Source organism: Taeniopygia guttata, chromosome 1, assembly GCF_048771995.1.
Source record: "Taeniopygia guttata chromosome 1, bTaeGut7.mat, whole genome shotgun sequence".
Taxonomy (NCBI): Eukaryota; Metazoa; Chordata; class Aves; order Passeriformes; family Estrildidae; genus Taeniopygia; species Taeniopygia guttata.
The window spans coordinates 57,907,094-57,923,174 of NC_133024.1; the positions used below are offsets into that span (position 1 = coordinate 57,907,094).

At 39.9% G+C, this 16,081-nt stretch overlaps 1 protein-coding gene across 3 annotated transcripts in view; it reads right to left on the reverse strand.

Moving 5' to 3' along the window:
• Positions 1-1,473: 1,473 nt before the first annotated feature.
• The window catches only part of VWA8 (von Willebrand factor A domain containing 8), a 181,476-nt gene continuing 166,868 nt past the window's right edge, over positions 1,474-16,081 (reverse strand). For 2 of the 3 annotated variants that reach the window (XM_072928692.1, XM_072928700.1), the window contains 4 exons: positions 14,918-15,076; positions 7,116-7,214; positions 5,720-5,958; positions 2,905-3,384 (listed from right to left, as the gene is read on the reverse strand). In XM_072928692.1, coding sequence (XP_072784793.1) covers positions 3,276-3,384; positions 5,720-5,958; positions 7,116-7,214; positions 14,918-15,076 — 606 coding nt within the window. In that variant the 3' untranslated portion in view covers positions 2,905-3,275. Of the gene's footprint in view, positions 3,385-5,719; positions 5,959-7,115; positions 7,215-14,917; positions 15,077-16,081 lie in introns of all 3 variants that reach the window. The other variant, XM_030272011.4, reaches the window with a different exon arrangement.

Below are 16,081 nucleotides of genomic sequence, written 5' to 3' on the forward strand. Positions count from 1 at the left end.
TGTAGTGTAACTAGCTGGCTAGTGGGTATGAACACATTACATACAGAAACAGAATTAGACCAAAATCTGCATTACAAGAGGTAATTAAAATAACTACTGCTGATGTGACTAATACTATTAAAGCATTAGTGATAGGTCAGGCCCTGCTCCAACTGGCAGCTCTATTCATTCGCCAAAACAGGGCCTTTCCATAAAAACTGATGAGTGCAAAAGGGCCTTATTAAACTGTGAGAAGAGATGAAAAATACCTTAACACACTTTCAGAGGGGATGAGTGACACACAAAGCTGATGCCTGCATTGCAGTGAGAGCAGCCACTGGTTAGGCAGACAAAGCCATGTTATTCTTAAGCATTCCACTAATTAAAAATAAATGCATATTAGGAAGCTCTGCAAATCCTACAAACATGAAAAAGGAGTGTTTGCTGAATTTTTGAGCAGTGAAATAACACTGCAAGTCCTGGTGAGACAGGGAAAAGCACAGTTGCTGCTTTGATTTCCCTGAGGTAGTGATGGGCATTAAAGCAGGTGAGAGATGTACAGCCTGGGGAAAATTTTGCCCTGAATTTTTATGATTTAGAAAGACACCGTCAGGTCAAATATGCTCTGCAATGAAATGTTATTAAAGCCAAAACCCAAACCCTTTCCTTCTAAACTGAAAATTTAACAAAAGTTTCACTCATTTCTTCTCCCTTTCTCTCAAAATCTACTGCAGTATCTGTTCCCTGCCACTTGTGACATAGCCCAGCTGCAGTGCTGCATCTAGCTCTGGCCCCAGCACAGTAAAGACACGGACCTGTGGGAGTGTGTCCAGAGGATGGACATAAAGATGGTCAGGGGGCTGGAGCACCCCTCCTGTGAAGACAGCCTGAGAGAGCTGGGGTTGCTCAACCTGGAGAAGAAAAGGCTGCAGGGACACCTTACAGCACCTTCCTGTACCTAAAGGGGGCTCAGAAATGCTGGAGAGAGACTTTTTACAGGACATGTAGCAATAGGACAAGTGGGAATGGCCTGATACTGAAAGAGGGCAGGTTTAGAACTTCCACCCACTCCCACCACCCTCATGGCGAGGCCTGGCCCTGGACATGGCTGAGTCCTACCGGCCGGAGGAACAAGAACCGAAACACAGCTCCTGAAACAAAGATAAAACCAAACACTACAGAAAGGTAACTGTTAATGATGTAACTGTAATGAAAGGTAACTGTAAATCATACATGAAGTATGATTTAGAGGCATAATCAAGCAGAAGATTAAAAACTGGATTTATCATAGTTTTCCCCTTAAATAGTACTAATTTTTTAATGATAGAGATAACAGTATTTTACTGCATTTATCCATACAAGTCATGTAGAAAGTGTACAGTGCATTTGCTAACTAACTGCAAGAAAAAGGTTCTTTTTTTCTGGACTGCTGGCAATAAAGGCAGATATGCTAAAGGAATTTCCATGTGACCACACATTTAGTAAGAGCCTTACTAATATTTCAATTCTTTATTGCATTTAGTATCTCATAATATGTTTACAGGACCAAGATATTTTTATTTTGAAGCATACTTCCCCTTAGTAGCAGCATCTGTGTGTATGTGTGTACACGTGCATTTGTCCCAACCAGGGATAACCTTCTTAACCTTCTCCTTCCAATTCCAAACAGGAACTGCATCTTCAATCTCTTTGTTTTCACATATATAGTTATCATAACAATGCTAACAAAACTTTGAAAAATGTCTTCCGTCCCCTCTTGTCATACAGAGTTTGAAAGCTGACCAGGCTTCAAAACTCATCCTGAACAGGGGACATTTTTGATGCTCTGGTTAAGATTTTTGCTGCAGGACTGATGGACTAGAGAATGACCACCAAAAGCTGGACCCTTTAAAACACCAATGGTTGTATTTAATGAGACCAAATTAATTTGCCTCCTCTCTTCCAAAGATACTGTTCAAGGTGCAGCTTGATCAACTGCAGGACTAAGAGAAAAATTTAAAGAATTGCAATTGCTCCTTCAGATTTTTATAAGCACTCTTCCTGCTTGAATGTTCTTTATTCAGAATGTTCTTTTATTCAGTTACTCTCTAATTAGTATCAGTTATGATGTACATCCCCCCCCCCAGCTTAATTAAATCATACATTCAATTCATTGAGTATTCCACTGTTCCCAAAGAACTACAAAATAGCTCTTCTTTAGTAGATAAAGAGGAATTATCACCTCATGGGACAAGCCAAACACCAACTGATTGAATCACAAAGTAAGTCTTTACAATTAACTTGGATATTAAATACAATCTAACACAGATATCTTGCTAAAATACTTTTCCCTCCTCTTTATAAAAAATAACTTATTTTTTCATGCCTAAATCTCTCCTCCAGTTTAACCTTCAAATGACCCAAGAAAAACAGACTGTGAATGTGCTCTAGCAAAGCACTACTAATCTTTTTGTCTTCTGATTGAAGAGTCACCCCCACGAGTTGAGGCCATCTCAGGGAGCCTGTGTAACAATGCAGTGGGCACAGCATCATCAGCTGTGCAAAGGAGACATGGCCCTTCTTGGAAATGCTGCCTCTTGGGTTCTTAAAAGTGTTTTGACCCTTTCCTCTTACTTTTCATAGGCAGAACTGAACCAATGTATTTTTGTTTTCTTTTACTTCTTAACAGCCATTTTCTCTAGCTCTGACAACTCAGAGCACCATGCCTGATCAGATAATGAATGTTTACATGTGATGGCCAGTGTTTCCAAACTGCTCCATTGTTCCCATCAGGGTGAAGCTCTGATGCCCATCAAGACAAGAAAGCAACAGAAGAGGAAGGAAGGATTTCCTGCCTGGCAAGAGCAGTCCTGTTTAAATCAGAGATAGAGTTAACCACCCATTCAAACCTATGCACGCGAAACACTGACACAGATTGCCTGGATCTGCCTTGCACAGGATTACCAAATCCCAGTGAACTGTGTTTAATGAAACAGGGTGAGATGATTCTGTAAAGCTGGCAACACGGCAGGCAGAGGAATGATCACAGACTGTCCTTTGTTTGTTTGTCCCTCAGGAAAAACATTCATTCTGTCGCCATCCTCTGCCCTGATGCAGCCCTTTGAATGTGCTGAGTTGCTTGAGAGATTCTGAAGGAAAATTTACAGCCTGGCCGTCATGTAGATTATGGTTGCTTGGCTGATTAAAGAAGGGTATGTATTTTATTAATAATTGTGTTTATACTCAGCTTTAGGATTTGTACCTCCAGCAGGAGTGGGTTTCCTCTTTGAGTTCACACCTGGTGACACCAGTGATGCTTAGGCACTTGACAACATGGTAGATGTGAAGATCTGCTGCAAAATCTGAGGGATCTCTTTGGTATCCATGGCAATGAAAGACCGACCTGCTGGCAGTGTCCTCTGCAGCCTAAGGAGCAGAATGAGGGACAAAACACAATTAACACCGCAAATTATCTTTCCTACCACAAGACAGGATTCCTCACATTGCTGTCACCATGCAATTAAAGGTTTGGGAAAGCAACAGAGGGAGAAATTTTGAGAGCAGGTAGGGCACAGAGTTCCTTTCAGCAACACAAACAAGAGTGTTTCCAGAGATTTCTATCCATGTCCTCTTTCTGAAATGCCAGAACTCCATTTGGATCAAGATACCAGTGATTCCATGAGGCATCACCACAACTGGTTCGCTGAGAACAGCTACATATTTACACTGGAAATGAAGATACTTATCCTAAATTGACTACCATGAACCCACAGCTCTTTCAGTTCAACAAGTCCAATGATTCCAATTGTGCTCTTTGTATTTCTTCTTTGACATCACTGCAGATTACACAGAAATGTATTCTTCTGCCAGTATTAACCCAACACATTTTTATTCACAGCTTAACCCATCCTTAAAAGTCAAACTGGATGCATATTACAAATCTCATCTCCCTCATGCCCAGTTAGCAGCCTTGGGATTTACTTTTTCTCTGCTTTTTATAGGAGATTTTACTCTATACTATTCCTCCAAGCGAGTAAAAGTGAGTAAACTCTCACGTTTAAAATTAGTTTAACAGAAAACTGTAACAGAGAATTCCCTTCTCCTTCCCCCACAGCAGTTACAGGAAGGCTTTGTCTAATTCTGCACTTCCACATACATAGAAATGCATTTCAGTGACAGCACTGTGTGCATTTTCCATACCCAGTGAATTAGGCCATTATAAGAGCTCTTACACAGCAGGACATGGTCAAAGATTTCTCTTTTCCTTTTTTTAGTTCCTATCAAAAAGTAAAGTGTCTTTCTGTAATTATAATCTTTCAGATTGGATTCTGTTTTGATGATTAACACAACTCTGATGTAGACACCTGTGGCCACAACTTATGGTGTCTGTGCAGTTGTATCTTTCAGCCCATTACTGCTTAAAATTATCTACTGACAGCCAACTCCCTTTCAGATTTCTCTCATTCTCCTCTAGTTGAAGACTCAAACAGAAACAGAAAAGACTCTGTTGATATTTGTGGCTATACCAGCTTTTTGCTGCAGGTATTGGTCTCAGTGGATGTGGAATCTGAAAGAACACCTGGGACAGAATCTTTTTTTTCCCCCTTGTGCCCAAACATTTTAAAGTGAAACTATGAAGCAGAACCAAACCCAGGCATATTGTCTCAGACACTCCAAAGAATTTATGTCTCTAACATAAGGGGTGTATCCGAGTCAAATTTTTGGCTGATTGGAGGACCAATTAAGTCCACCATCTTTTGTTTTAATCTCTTCTCTTAGGCCTACATACACTGGAACCATATACTGGCCAATAACAAAGGCACCATATCTCTATTATGATTACATGGTGACAATATATATACAGATACAGTGCATGTCTGGCAGCAGGAGAATGGCATCAGCTGCTCCCTTTGGATGCACAGAATGCTCTGAAGTTGTTGGCTATAAGGGATGTCTGCAGGATCCACAAGCCAGTCTCCTCCCTGACACAACTCAGGAACTATAGCTTCTCCCCAGTACATTAATAATAAAAATAGTAAAAACAAGATGGGTGAAAACTCAGGTGTAACCCACCAATGTGCACTTGCAGTCCAGAAAGCCAATTGCACCCTGGCTTTCTTCCATCAAAAGCAGTGCAGCCACCAGGGTGAACAAAGTGATTCTGTCCCTCTACTCCACTCTGGTGAGACCCCACCTGGCGTGCTGTGTACAGCTCTGTGGTCCTCAGCACAGGAAAGACATGGACATGTTGGAGGGGGTCCAGAGGAGGACCACAAAAATGATCAGCAGGATGGAGCACCTTTGCTATGAAGACAGGTTGAGAGAGTTGGGGTTGTTCAGTCTGGAGAGGAAAGTCCAATGAGAGCTTATTGAGGCCTTTCAATAAATACAGGGGGCTCATAAGGTCATAGTGAGAGTTTTTACTGGGGCCTGTAATGACAGGATAAGGTGTAGCAGTTTTAAATTGGAGGAGGGTAGATTTAGACTGGAGTTATGGAAGAAATTATTACAATGAGAGTGATGATGCACTGGCACAGGTCATCCAGAGAAGTTGTGAAAGATGTCCCTGCTCATGGCAGAGGGTTGGAATGGATGATCTTTAAAGGTCCCTTCCAACCCAAACCATTCTATGATCTTATGATACTATGACCAAAATCTCGGTGTAGAACAACAGCATGGGCATCTCACTGCAATAAAAGTATAATTTAGATTTATGCTGAATGAAAGCAAACAGTACTAGGCATAAACCAAACACACTTACCTGCCTGCCTGGTCTCCCAAGGATCCTATAAATATGGCAAAAGCATTGACTTGAGTGTTGGTGGTCAAAACCTGTGCAAACCTCGATGGCGGAATTCCGTAACGCTCCAGGTTTGCGTCACTTAAGACGATAACAAAATACTCATCCGCCTCCTCCTTGGCGATTTCCCGAATGGCATGTTCTGTCCCTTCCAAGGTATGGTCTCCACTCATGCAGAACTGAGCGTGGGCATGCATGGTCTGTGTGCACAGCATAACCACGTGGAAACATGTAAGATGACTTTAGGAACAAGCATTCATTTCAGCTAGCGCAGGGGGGAGTAACTATTCAGTACTGCAGTATTAGGGGATCTATCACAAATGCAGACAAGCACTCCAGATAGAAAAGAAGGTGCAGCTTTTTGTACATAATATGTTGTATTTTAAGACAGGCAGCATTTCTTAAAAACACAGTTGGTCAAACAATCAAAATCCACACAGGGACCTAATTAGACTGGGCCTTAGGGAAGGTAAAATACTTCAGTCAGCTGCAGTTTGAGTAGATACATTCCTACGTATTTTAAGAAGAAAATAGGGCTTAGTTTTCTAATGCTATGAACACCTCCTGCACGTTCATAATTTGCACTGGACTTCCAAACCCTAGTAGTGTCTTAGTTATTATCAAAGATCTGATTCCTAACAGTGGCAGTCACATTTAAAAATGATAAAACATTTTGTTTGAGCTATTAGAAAATATATACACTATATTCAATGATGAAGCGGTTACCTATGTAGAAGGCCAGGAATTTTAGAAGTTATTAGATCAGGTTCTCCTGATCAAAGGAGCTATTTTAAAAATAGTTTTTGAAGGAAGCTCAGATACATGCTTCAAGCTGCCAACCACGTAAATCCTACAATATACTCAATTTTTCTTCATCCTACTATAGAAAAATTTTGGTGAATACACTCACTTTGCCATTGTGATTTAAAATGTTTCCAATTTAGCATTGATACATTTTCCAATGCTACTGTGATGCATTACTTCTTGAAGGCACCAGGCTAAATTACTGACCTGGGATCCCTCTACAGTTTTGAAAGAGTCACTTATGCACTAATAATATCACATGGTTTAGGCAGAGCTATCTACATCACCGTGTAATCTTTGGAACTTCCCCTATCATTTGATAGGAAGTCAAAATGACACATTTGGGGCATAGAAGTTCAGAATACAGCATACCCAGCTTCTAGTACTTTGGCACATTTTGTTTTCTGCCATGTCTCTGTAAGGTTCTGTTTAAATTTAAGGAAGTACACAGATTTTTCCTTTTTTGTCTTTATTTTACTATCCTCATGTTTTGCATTCTGTGACCTGTCTACAGTTTTATCTTTGCAGTCATAATTACCAGCATCACTTTTACCTTAAGAATCTCTAATCTTTGCTTATTGTTCTTGGGAACTTTGTCACACCCAACCAAGGTGATGTTGAAGCCATCTCCTGAATGTCCAACAATGTCATACTACAAGAAAAAACATCATCAGTCACCTGTTAGTCCCAAATGGCCCTTGGCTTACAATGACATAAGACAGATCAAAGGCAATTTGCAATTTTCAATAGAAGACTCCAAGTACTGTTCCCTATTTCTGTTTATGAGCTGTTTAAGGGAACTACTTGCAATTTCTCACTTAATGAAAGCATACAAAAGAATTGCTAAATAATGAAATTAAGGAACAGTTCCTTATTTCCATGATCTGTTTTCCACATCATCCCACCAGCTGCAGAGTGGAGACATGTAAGATCAGGACCTTGCCCTCTCACATTGTCCACGTATTTCTTTTAAAGCAGCAATTTTCATCCTTTTGAGTTGGAAAAACAAAAAGCACATTGTTTGAGAGTAGCTCCTATGTTTGATGAATCTTTTTGGTGACCTCATTCTGCTCCAAAAAAAAACGTATTACAAATCCCATTTCTTGAAAATCGGCACTCCTTATTTTTGTGCATAACAGATCAAAGCCATTGTTGAAAGTATGTAGAGAAGTGAATTCCAAGAGCCCCTGTATGTTTTCAAAGGAGATGGTGTGCACATCATTCTCCTGTGAGCTGCTGCAAAACTGACATGTAGAACTGCAATAGTTCAAATATCCTGGTGAACAAATAACGCAATATTGCGAAGGCTTCTGTTTCTTGTGAGATCTTCATTGTTGTTACATGAAAACCAAGACAAGCTGAGTTATGGCAAGGTCCTGACCTGCCCTTTGTGTTGTGGATGTGGCAGTCACTCCAGGGAGAATTCATGAGCAGGACAAAAATGGATTTAAGAGCTGTCTACACCAAGCAAGAGAGCAGAGTGTACAGAATCTGAGCCCAGACAGAACTGAGCTGGCAATTCCTCAGCATGAACATGCCTGCATTTCCCCCTGCCTACCTGGCATAGATCTGCGTTTACTTGACAGGGAGCCTTGATGCAGTATTTGACCTTTCTGTTTTCTTTTTTTCAAGTACTGTTACAGGTTCCTGCTGGGTTCACCATCCCTAATTCCCACATAATCATTAGGTCAAAGTCAGGTCTATTCCTCAATGTTTTTCTGTCTTTTCTTTCTTATTGAAAGACACTTTATTTGGTATAACTCAGGTCCTAGAGAGAGGAGAAATGGCAGTCTTTACAGACAAAGCTCTTTTTGTTTCCACATCACTAATTTGCTTAAAAATGTATCAAAAGAAAGCTAGAGCAGCTGGAACAACACTTTTAAAGGTGACACCTTGCTCTGTTAAAGAGCAAATATGCTACATACTGTAGATTATTTCACCAAGTTCAGAACATTCACCCAAGTTCAGCCCCATGTAAACCAGACTTCTTTTCCCTAGGAAATCTTTATATAATCTAGTCCCCACACAATCCCATTTCTCTCTGTTCTGTTGGCTTTTCCCATTTCTGGTCTACTCAGCTCTTACATGCCTAGTATTTGCAACCAAGCCTCATGTAAAGCTTTCTGTCTGCCACATGCTTTCTCTTCAAAACTTATTTCTTATCACTACTAATGCTTCAGACTCTCTTGATGGATATGAAGACATGGCAAATGAAAATATACAAATTTTGAGAATAATGCTGAGGTTACATTCAGCATACTTCCTAAATAAAACAGGAATATATCCTGTTCAATAAAATCTGAACCATGCACAGGGAATATGTGCATGAGTACTGTTTTAAAAACTAGAGACTATTCAAATCAGAGGAACTAAATAAAGCAGAGGTTTAATGGAGCAGAAAATATACAGTGCTCATGGTTCTTATGCAATGTCAGAAATGCCCACACATCTTCAGGGTAGGCTCTTAATTATGAAACCTTGCACATCCTCTGCTGAGCAGTTTTGCATTCGGTATCACTTTTAAATCAATAACCTAACTATGTAAAGCAAAATGCTGCCATTCTCCTGTATAAAAAGGCTGATCCCTTCGTAGAAGGCTCCCTCCTGGCTTCCTGGATGTCTCCCACTGGCTGTCCTTTGGTCAGCTCTGCTGTACTGAGTTCATGGGAATAGGACAAACTTTGCTGTTTGGGAATATCATTGCGGTTCTTGACATACACCAGTAACAGACCAAGCTTTCATCTCAAACAGTCTGAGTTTAAACTCAGTGTGACAGCCTGTGTAAGGGGAATTGCTGTATCTCCCGATGAAACACTAGATGTTGATCCTACAGCAGGGCCCCCTCCACATTCCTGCACAAGGCAGGAACGGACAACCTCGTTACAGGCAAGGCGAGGCTGAAATGATCTGAGCAAACTATTGCAGGCACAGAAAGGCATCCACCTGGGAACATCATGTCCTGTCTGCTCCCTGCTCAGAGAGCTGCTTATTATTCTTTGTCTGTGCCCACGCATGCACCCGATACGATACGTGTGCTTATCTTTAGCAGATGTTATCAGTTTCCTTGTTTCTTTGCTGTCAGCTTACTATGCTATTTGTGATTTAAAAACATTTGGTGAGGTAGCAGGGAAGAAGTGGCTATTTGATTCATCCTGACTGCTGCATTCTGGGTCAACTAGGGCCTCCTGAACAACAGAGTGAGATCCTGCTGCACTGGGGAAAAGAGGAGCTGTGATCAACAGCCCTTGTGTGCTGGTCCTCATGGTCCTCTGATCCCTCTCGAAGCCAAGTCAAGGACCAGGAGTGGCCAAAATCTAATGAGTGTGTGTTTGCCTTTGGGAAGCTCAGCTCCCCACACTGTGAGGCTGGATGAGTTCACAGCAGGGGAATGTAGCTGCACTGACTTGGATTGACTTAAATCAACATAAGACTGCAGGCTGGGAGATGTTCCCTGGGAGGGGGGATGGGAGCAGGCTCACAGCAAAGGTTCTAGAAGTGACAGAAGAGAGATATTTGCCCAGGGGAATGTATGGAATCTGTCACAATTTAGGAAAACAGAGTTTGGGAGAGGAGTAAAAGTGAAGCAAGGAAACTCACTCTGAAATGGCAAGGAATTAAAATCTCTCCTGCAGCAAATTATTACCTCCTCCTGATCTGTGTTCTAGTAAGTGAACCCTTAGTGATTTCACATTACTTTGGAGCACTCATTGTAAAGTAAAGGTGCAGACAGCTCCTCAGTCCCAGTCAACTGGGAACCCCAACACATGCAGACACATGCAGACTTTGTCAAAACCAGTTTCCTTCCTTTGCAGTAGCTAAAGGTGAGCACAGAAGAAGGGCCTTTGAAAAGCAGGGATCCAATCTGATGCTTTCTCCCCATAAATTCCCTAAGGAGGATTTATGTGGATGGAGTTACAAGTGAGAGAAAAGCTGTGATACAATCTTACTTGAAACTGACTTTGGTTTTGTTTTACAAAATTGCAAGCAAAGGCTCTCAGGACAAATCCAGCAGCAAAATATATTTGCCATAGTGCAGCTTAATTGAATATATTATTGTGATACCCTGGAGTTGTTTTCCAATAGCCTCAGGTATGCTGAGACAAGGACTGCTCTATTCAGGGTACACAACATGTAAACATGTATCTCAAAATAGCATCATTTTGTTGGTTTCTTTCCATAGGAAAAGGTTAAAACAATCTCTGTTTCACTGCCACATTTTGCACTGAATGGATAGTTGCTGCTGCCTAAAATGGATAAAATGGAAGACTTTGTCTTCTGCAGCTGCCATGCCAAAAGGTTTCATTTCTAAAGGCATTTAAAAAGCTAAAAGAAGATGTGTGCTGAATGTAAAAGGTAGTGTAAATCAGACTCCGCTGGAGGGCTAGATCTTTATAAATTCATCTCTTCTTTGGACAACACTGAACATTCTATTTTTCTGAATTTATTTTAAACCTTTTGTTTATTACTTAAAATAAACTATTCTACCAAACATGTGGACAATTTCTTCTTTTCCTGAATTAGCAATGCTGCCTCCACAGTAAATGCTGCAAACACATAATGCTGGAAGAGGCATATAAAATCGTCACTATTCCCTTACTATAGCTATAAATAACAATTCAGGCTTTTCCTACCAGTTACATAATATGCTATTTATTGAGTCACAATATTTTTAAGACTTCATGCCTTAAAAATTGAGGACATGCCTCCTCAATCTGCCATTATGTGTGCAAATCACAGTAATTTGGGATGATATAAAAACATACAGTTTGTGACAGACATACTACTACCTCAGACAAAAAAGAGAACAAAATGCCCTTCTGTGCATTTTCAAACAATTGGAACCTAAAATGGGATGTTCAGAAGATGGGTCTCCTGTTTTCCCTGTGAAAGGAATGATCCACTACCTGCACTTATGTGAAATGGAAGTAGGGAGGATGTCTCACATGAGCATAAAAAGCTGAAAAATACCTGCTGCACTCGTCTGACTTTATAAAGGTAACTTAATTACCTGCTTGGTGCAATCACACACCCAATACTCAGCTCTTCTGTATAAGAAGGCAAGAAGAAACTATTTTTTACCTTTACTCAGTGCTGTTAAGATCATCAGAAAATCAACATCATCGCTGATACCAAGGCGTACCACCCATGGGGAAAGCTCAGCTGAGTAGGACAAAACAGCCAAAGAAGAGCCCATCTGATTAATTCAAAACTATATGTAGCAGAGAAGTAAAGCACCATCAGAAAAGTCATCCTGAGCAAAAGCCAGGAATTGCTTTCCAAAGTCTGCACTACAGTTAGATAGCTGAAGAGAACTTAACTATGTAAATCCCCTTTGTTCAACAAGCTAGATGAACCCCTTGGTTCAACACATGTTTTACAAGATACCCCTCAAATTTGCAGCACATGTTGTTGTGAGCTGTACAGATGGGACTACAACATGAACAGATAACAGCAGGCATATCTGAAGACCAAAAAAGTCTATTTTTATAAAACCAGAGAAGAAGAGAATAAGGAAAAGAAAGAGAGAAAAAAGTGATAAACTGCAGGTATTTAACCAAACACTACACAGTTGTGTGTTGTTCTTTTTCAAATGGTTCCTTTCTTATATATGAGAAATGCATGCTAATTTTTGCAGACATACCAAACCTTCAGCTTTGTCCTGAGAAAAATCAGCAGCATCATGCAAAGTGTCAAGAATTGTACAGAATGGAGTCAGTGATACTTTAAAAAAATCACTGCCTCTCCTGCTCTCTGAAGCCTGACCCATAGATTTTAAAATCATAGAATTGAAGAGAGTTTGTAATGATCTTAACTAATTCTCCACAGCGTGCTGTCTGCATGTCTAGTTCTACATGCCATTCCTTTAGCATGCACTTGAGGGTTCTGGGTTCTCAGCTTTAGAGCTGCACTGGAAATAGGCAGAAATGGTTATCTGCCATTGTGTTACATCCTTCTCCAGTGTTATCACTTTCTAAGCCATTTTTCTCAGCTGTGTGAATGTAACATAATTTATTGTTCAAAATAAGAGCAGAAGGAACAATTGTCCCCTGGTCACCATTTCTGTTTTAGACAAGATTTTATCAGCTTTTTGATCTTCATCTCTTCCACACTGAGCAGTTCTTACTATGTAACTTGCTTAGCTATTTAGTCATTCCTTGTATGGGGACACTTCCATACCCTTTGCAATCTCTGTTACCTCTTTTTCATCTCTACAAGAACTTTAGTGAGATGGGGGAGCAAAATTGCACACATTACTCCTAATGTGAATGCGCTATGGAAGTTTATAGCAACATTCTCATACCTTTCCCCTTCCCTCTTCTTCTGTTAATAGTTTAGAACATTCTATTAGCTTTTTTGACAGGTGAGAATGGAATGTCCAAAGAACCACACAACATAATTACAAGACATCTTTGTTGGGCATCAGCCCATAGCTGGGAGTGAGAACTAACAGAAAGCTGAAGCTTTCTCTTTGTGTATTTAAGATCAAAATTAATTTCTTCCACCTGCCATACTTTACATCGAAAATCACTAAACATCACTTACCTAGTCACCATTTATGGCTAGGTCCTTCTCAACTTCTTGTAGCTGGATTTCCCTTGTTACTTTCTCAAATAATTTCATATAATTAGCAACTTTTGTCACCTCACTTTCATCCCCTTTGACATATCACTCATGTGACAGAACAACAAAACAGCACGGACTCTGGAACAGATCGCACCACAGCTCCACCACTGACCCACCAAAAAATGACCACTTAGGCTGTTGTTTGTATTTTTAGCAGTATTTTGTCTATCTAAAGGAATTCTCTCTTATCCTCAAAAGCCTCTGCCAAGGGACTTTGTCAATTGCTTTTGGCTAAGGAGAGTCCACCAACCAACCAACTTATCTTGCTTGTCATATGCATAGATACCTTACTTGCCTTTACAAAACTATGTGGACTACACCACAGGATATGATATTTATCCTTTTGCCCACTGCTTTCCTGTGTGGATGATCCTGCATTTTGCCATACTCACATCAGTGCTGCTCAGATATGCCTGATTTACCAAGCTACACAAATCATGCTGCATAATTGAACTGTCACAGAAAATATTTATCCTTAACTTTTCTATTATCAGTGAGCAGGAGATACATGAACAGCAGAACCAATAAAGCCCATATCCAATTATTTTTTAAATTACATTTGAGTTCCCACATGGGTTCTCTGGGCTAAGGTAGAAGTTTATGGTTACAGCATTGTCCTCCAACAGGATTACACAGCAGCATTCTCTACCCAGTATATTTTCATTATGTTTTCAGGAATGCAGTGACTTTGGGAGCAAAACCATAGTTTCAAACCTGTTTGAAATTCTGCAACATGCTCTGTTTAAGGAAGTTTAAGGGCAAGAAGGCATTACTGTCAAAGAAGATGGCAGCACATGCCTGTTTTCTTAGGAAAAAACATAACGCCTGTCTCCTGATATAGACTTTTCTCTTGAAAAATAGAAGTCTGCATGATTGGACTTCAGAAGACATTCTAAAAGCACATGCCTGATTTTGCATATGAAATTCTATGGAAGAACAGAAACCTGTAGAATCTGTCGCTGGAGAGAGAAGGTGAAGCAGACATGACTGAATTGATCTGAACTAAGTTTCTATTAACTTTGTTTAGGGGATTTTACATTTTGTTCAGATGTATTTTAATTCTTATGTTTGATATGCTCTTCAGTAAAGGTGATGGACATTTCTATCCTTCTGTTTAACATAGAGGATGTCCAGAATTAACTGGAGACTGCCATTCCTCTCCTCTTTATGGTTAAAGAAACACGGCCTAGACCTTTTTTAGGCTTACTGAGACAAAAAGAACATTACATTTATTTACATTTCATTTGCAGGCTACCATTAAATAACATTTGGAACCTAGTATGTTTCAGTACAATAAATTACTTCTTGCTTTCCGTTAACTAGAAGAGAGAAGGGACAAAGAAGTATGGTCTCTTCCCATGACCAAGTACTGCTGTGTGCACTCTGGGTGGATGGAAGGATGTAGTATCTCTGCACGTCCTGAAGCTCGTATTTACTTGTGTTTTGTAGGCTTAAGTGTTTCTTCTCAAAGAAACAGATAAAACCAGAAAAAAAACCCCAGCAAATCTCACTAAATCCAAGTCTTAGATTGAATACTCCCCTGCTGAAATTGTAATGTTTCTTACCCTCTCACTAGTATTACTTTTCAGGTTGCTAGAAATAGATTAATGTCTTTATTTCCTTGTGGGAATGAATAATATTCTTTGGCTAGACTGACTGCTGAAACACTTTTTCCAGTGCTGCACACAGCCTGTGCAATAACCCCAGAGCTCCTAGCCCAGCTGCAATTACCTTGAATTTGTGCTCATAATTCTCAAAAGCTTCCATGACCATGCAGACGGCCTCCATGGAGCGCTCCAGCCGCCCATCCACCCCGTTGAAGCGGTACATGCTGCCGGAAACATCCACCACCAGGCGCAGCCGCTTGGGCTTCTGCTGGGGGCTCCCCGGCTGACAGGGAAACACAACACAACTGAGCCCAGTAGAAACAAGGAGGCTAAACATTAGTAAAAATAAAACATACCAGAAAGAGAACCTAATGCACTTTGCAAATCAAGAAAATTTTGTCTAGAAAACATTGTTTGATTTTGTTGTTGTTGTTGTTTTTTGTTTTCAAGAACAAAAAACCCAATTATTTTTCTATTTCAAACCAGTTCTTCGACAGATAACTCAGCTTATTGTTTCCTCTCACCTTCAATGACTGGAAACAAAATACCTCAAAAAATTCCACACATGCTTGCCAGGAAAATACTTCTTTCTGTTTCAGTTTTGATTCTTAACATTTTATTTCAGTAAAGAAACTCTCAAATTTGCACTTTCTGCCAAGGCTCATAATAGAAATGCTTTTCCTTGGCATGCAGTACTAACAGTGACTGTATATGACTGTAAAAACTTGTCTGCTGAGGTTAATAACATTCCAAAAATGTTTGAATCTTGTTCTGATTAACTACCAGTTCCATCTTCATTCTAATGCTGAAACTATTATTTTTTTCTGAAAACAAATCCCATCTGTTCTAACAATTTTTTGGCACAGTACATTCAAGGGAGGTGTTTTATTTAGCATGCAATGAGATGTGTCTAGATTCAAGTATGAGGCTATTACAGATGACCTGACAAAAGAAACCCAGTCACAATATAAACAAATAGCTAAAATGTTCATTTTACCTGTAAAGGATTTCTGTACTTTATTTTTTTAATTATTCTTTTAATAGACTGTGGCATTCCCGCTCTCCCAGAAACAAAAGAAGAGAAGGGTGTTAAATCCTACATTTGTTTTGGTTTTTATGCACACACTTAAAGATGTATTTTTTTTATCAATGAATTGTTTTTACAAAGCCTTAAAACTGATACATTGAGTACATACATTTTGAAAAAATGAGAACTCAATCACTTTTCTCTTACTGATCTTTCACACGAGCAGTGGTAAATTCCATAAATCATTCTAAGCAACCTAAG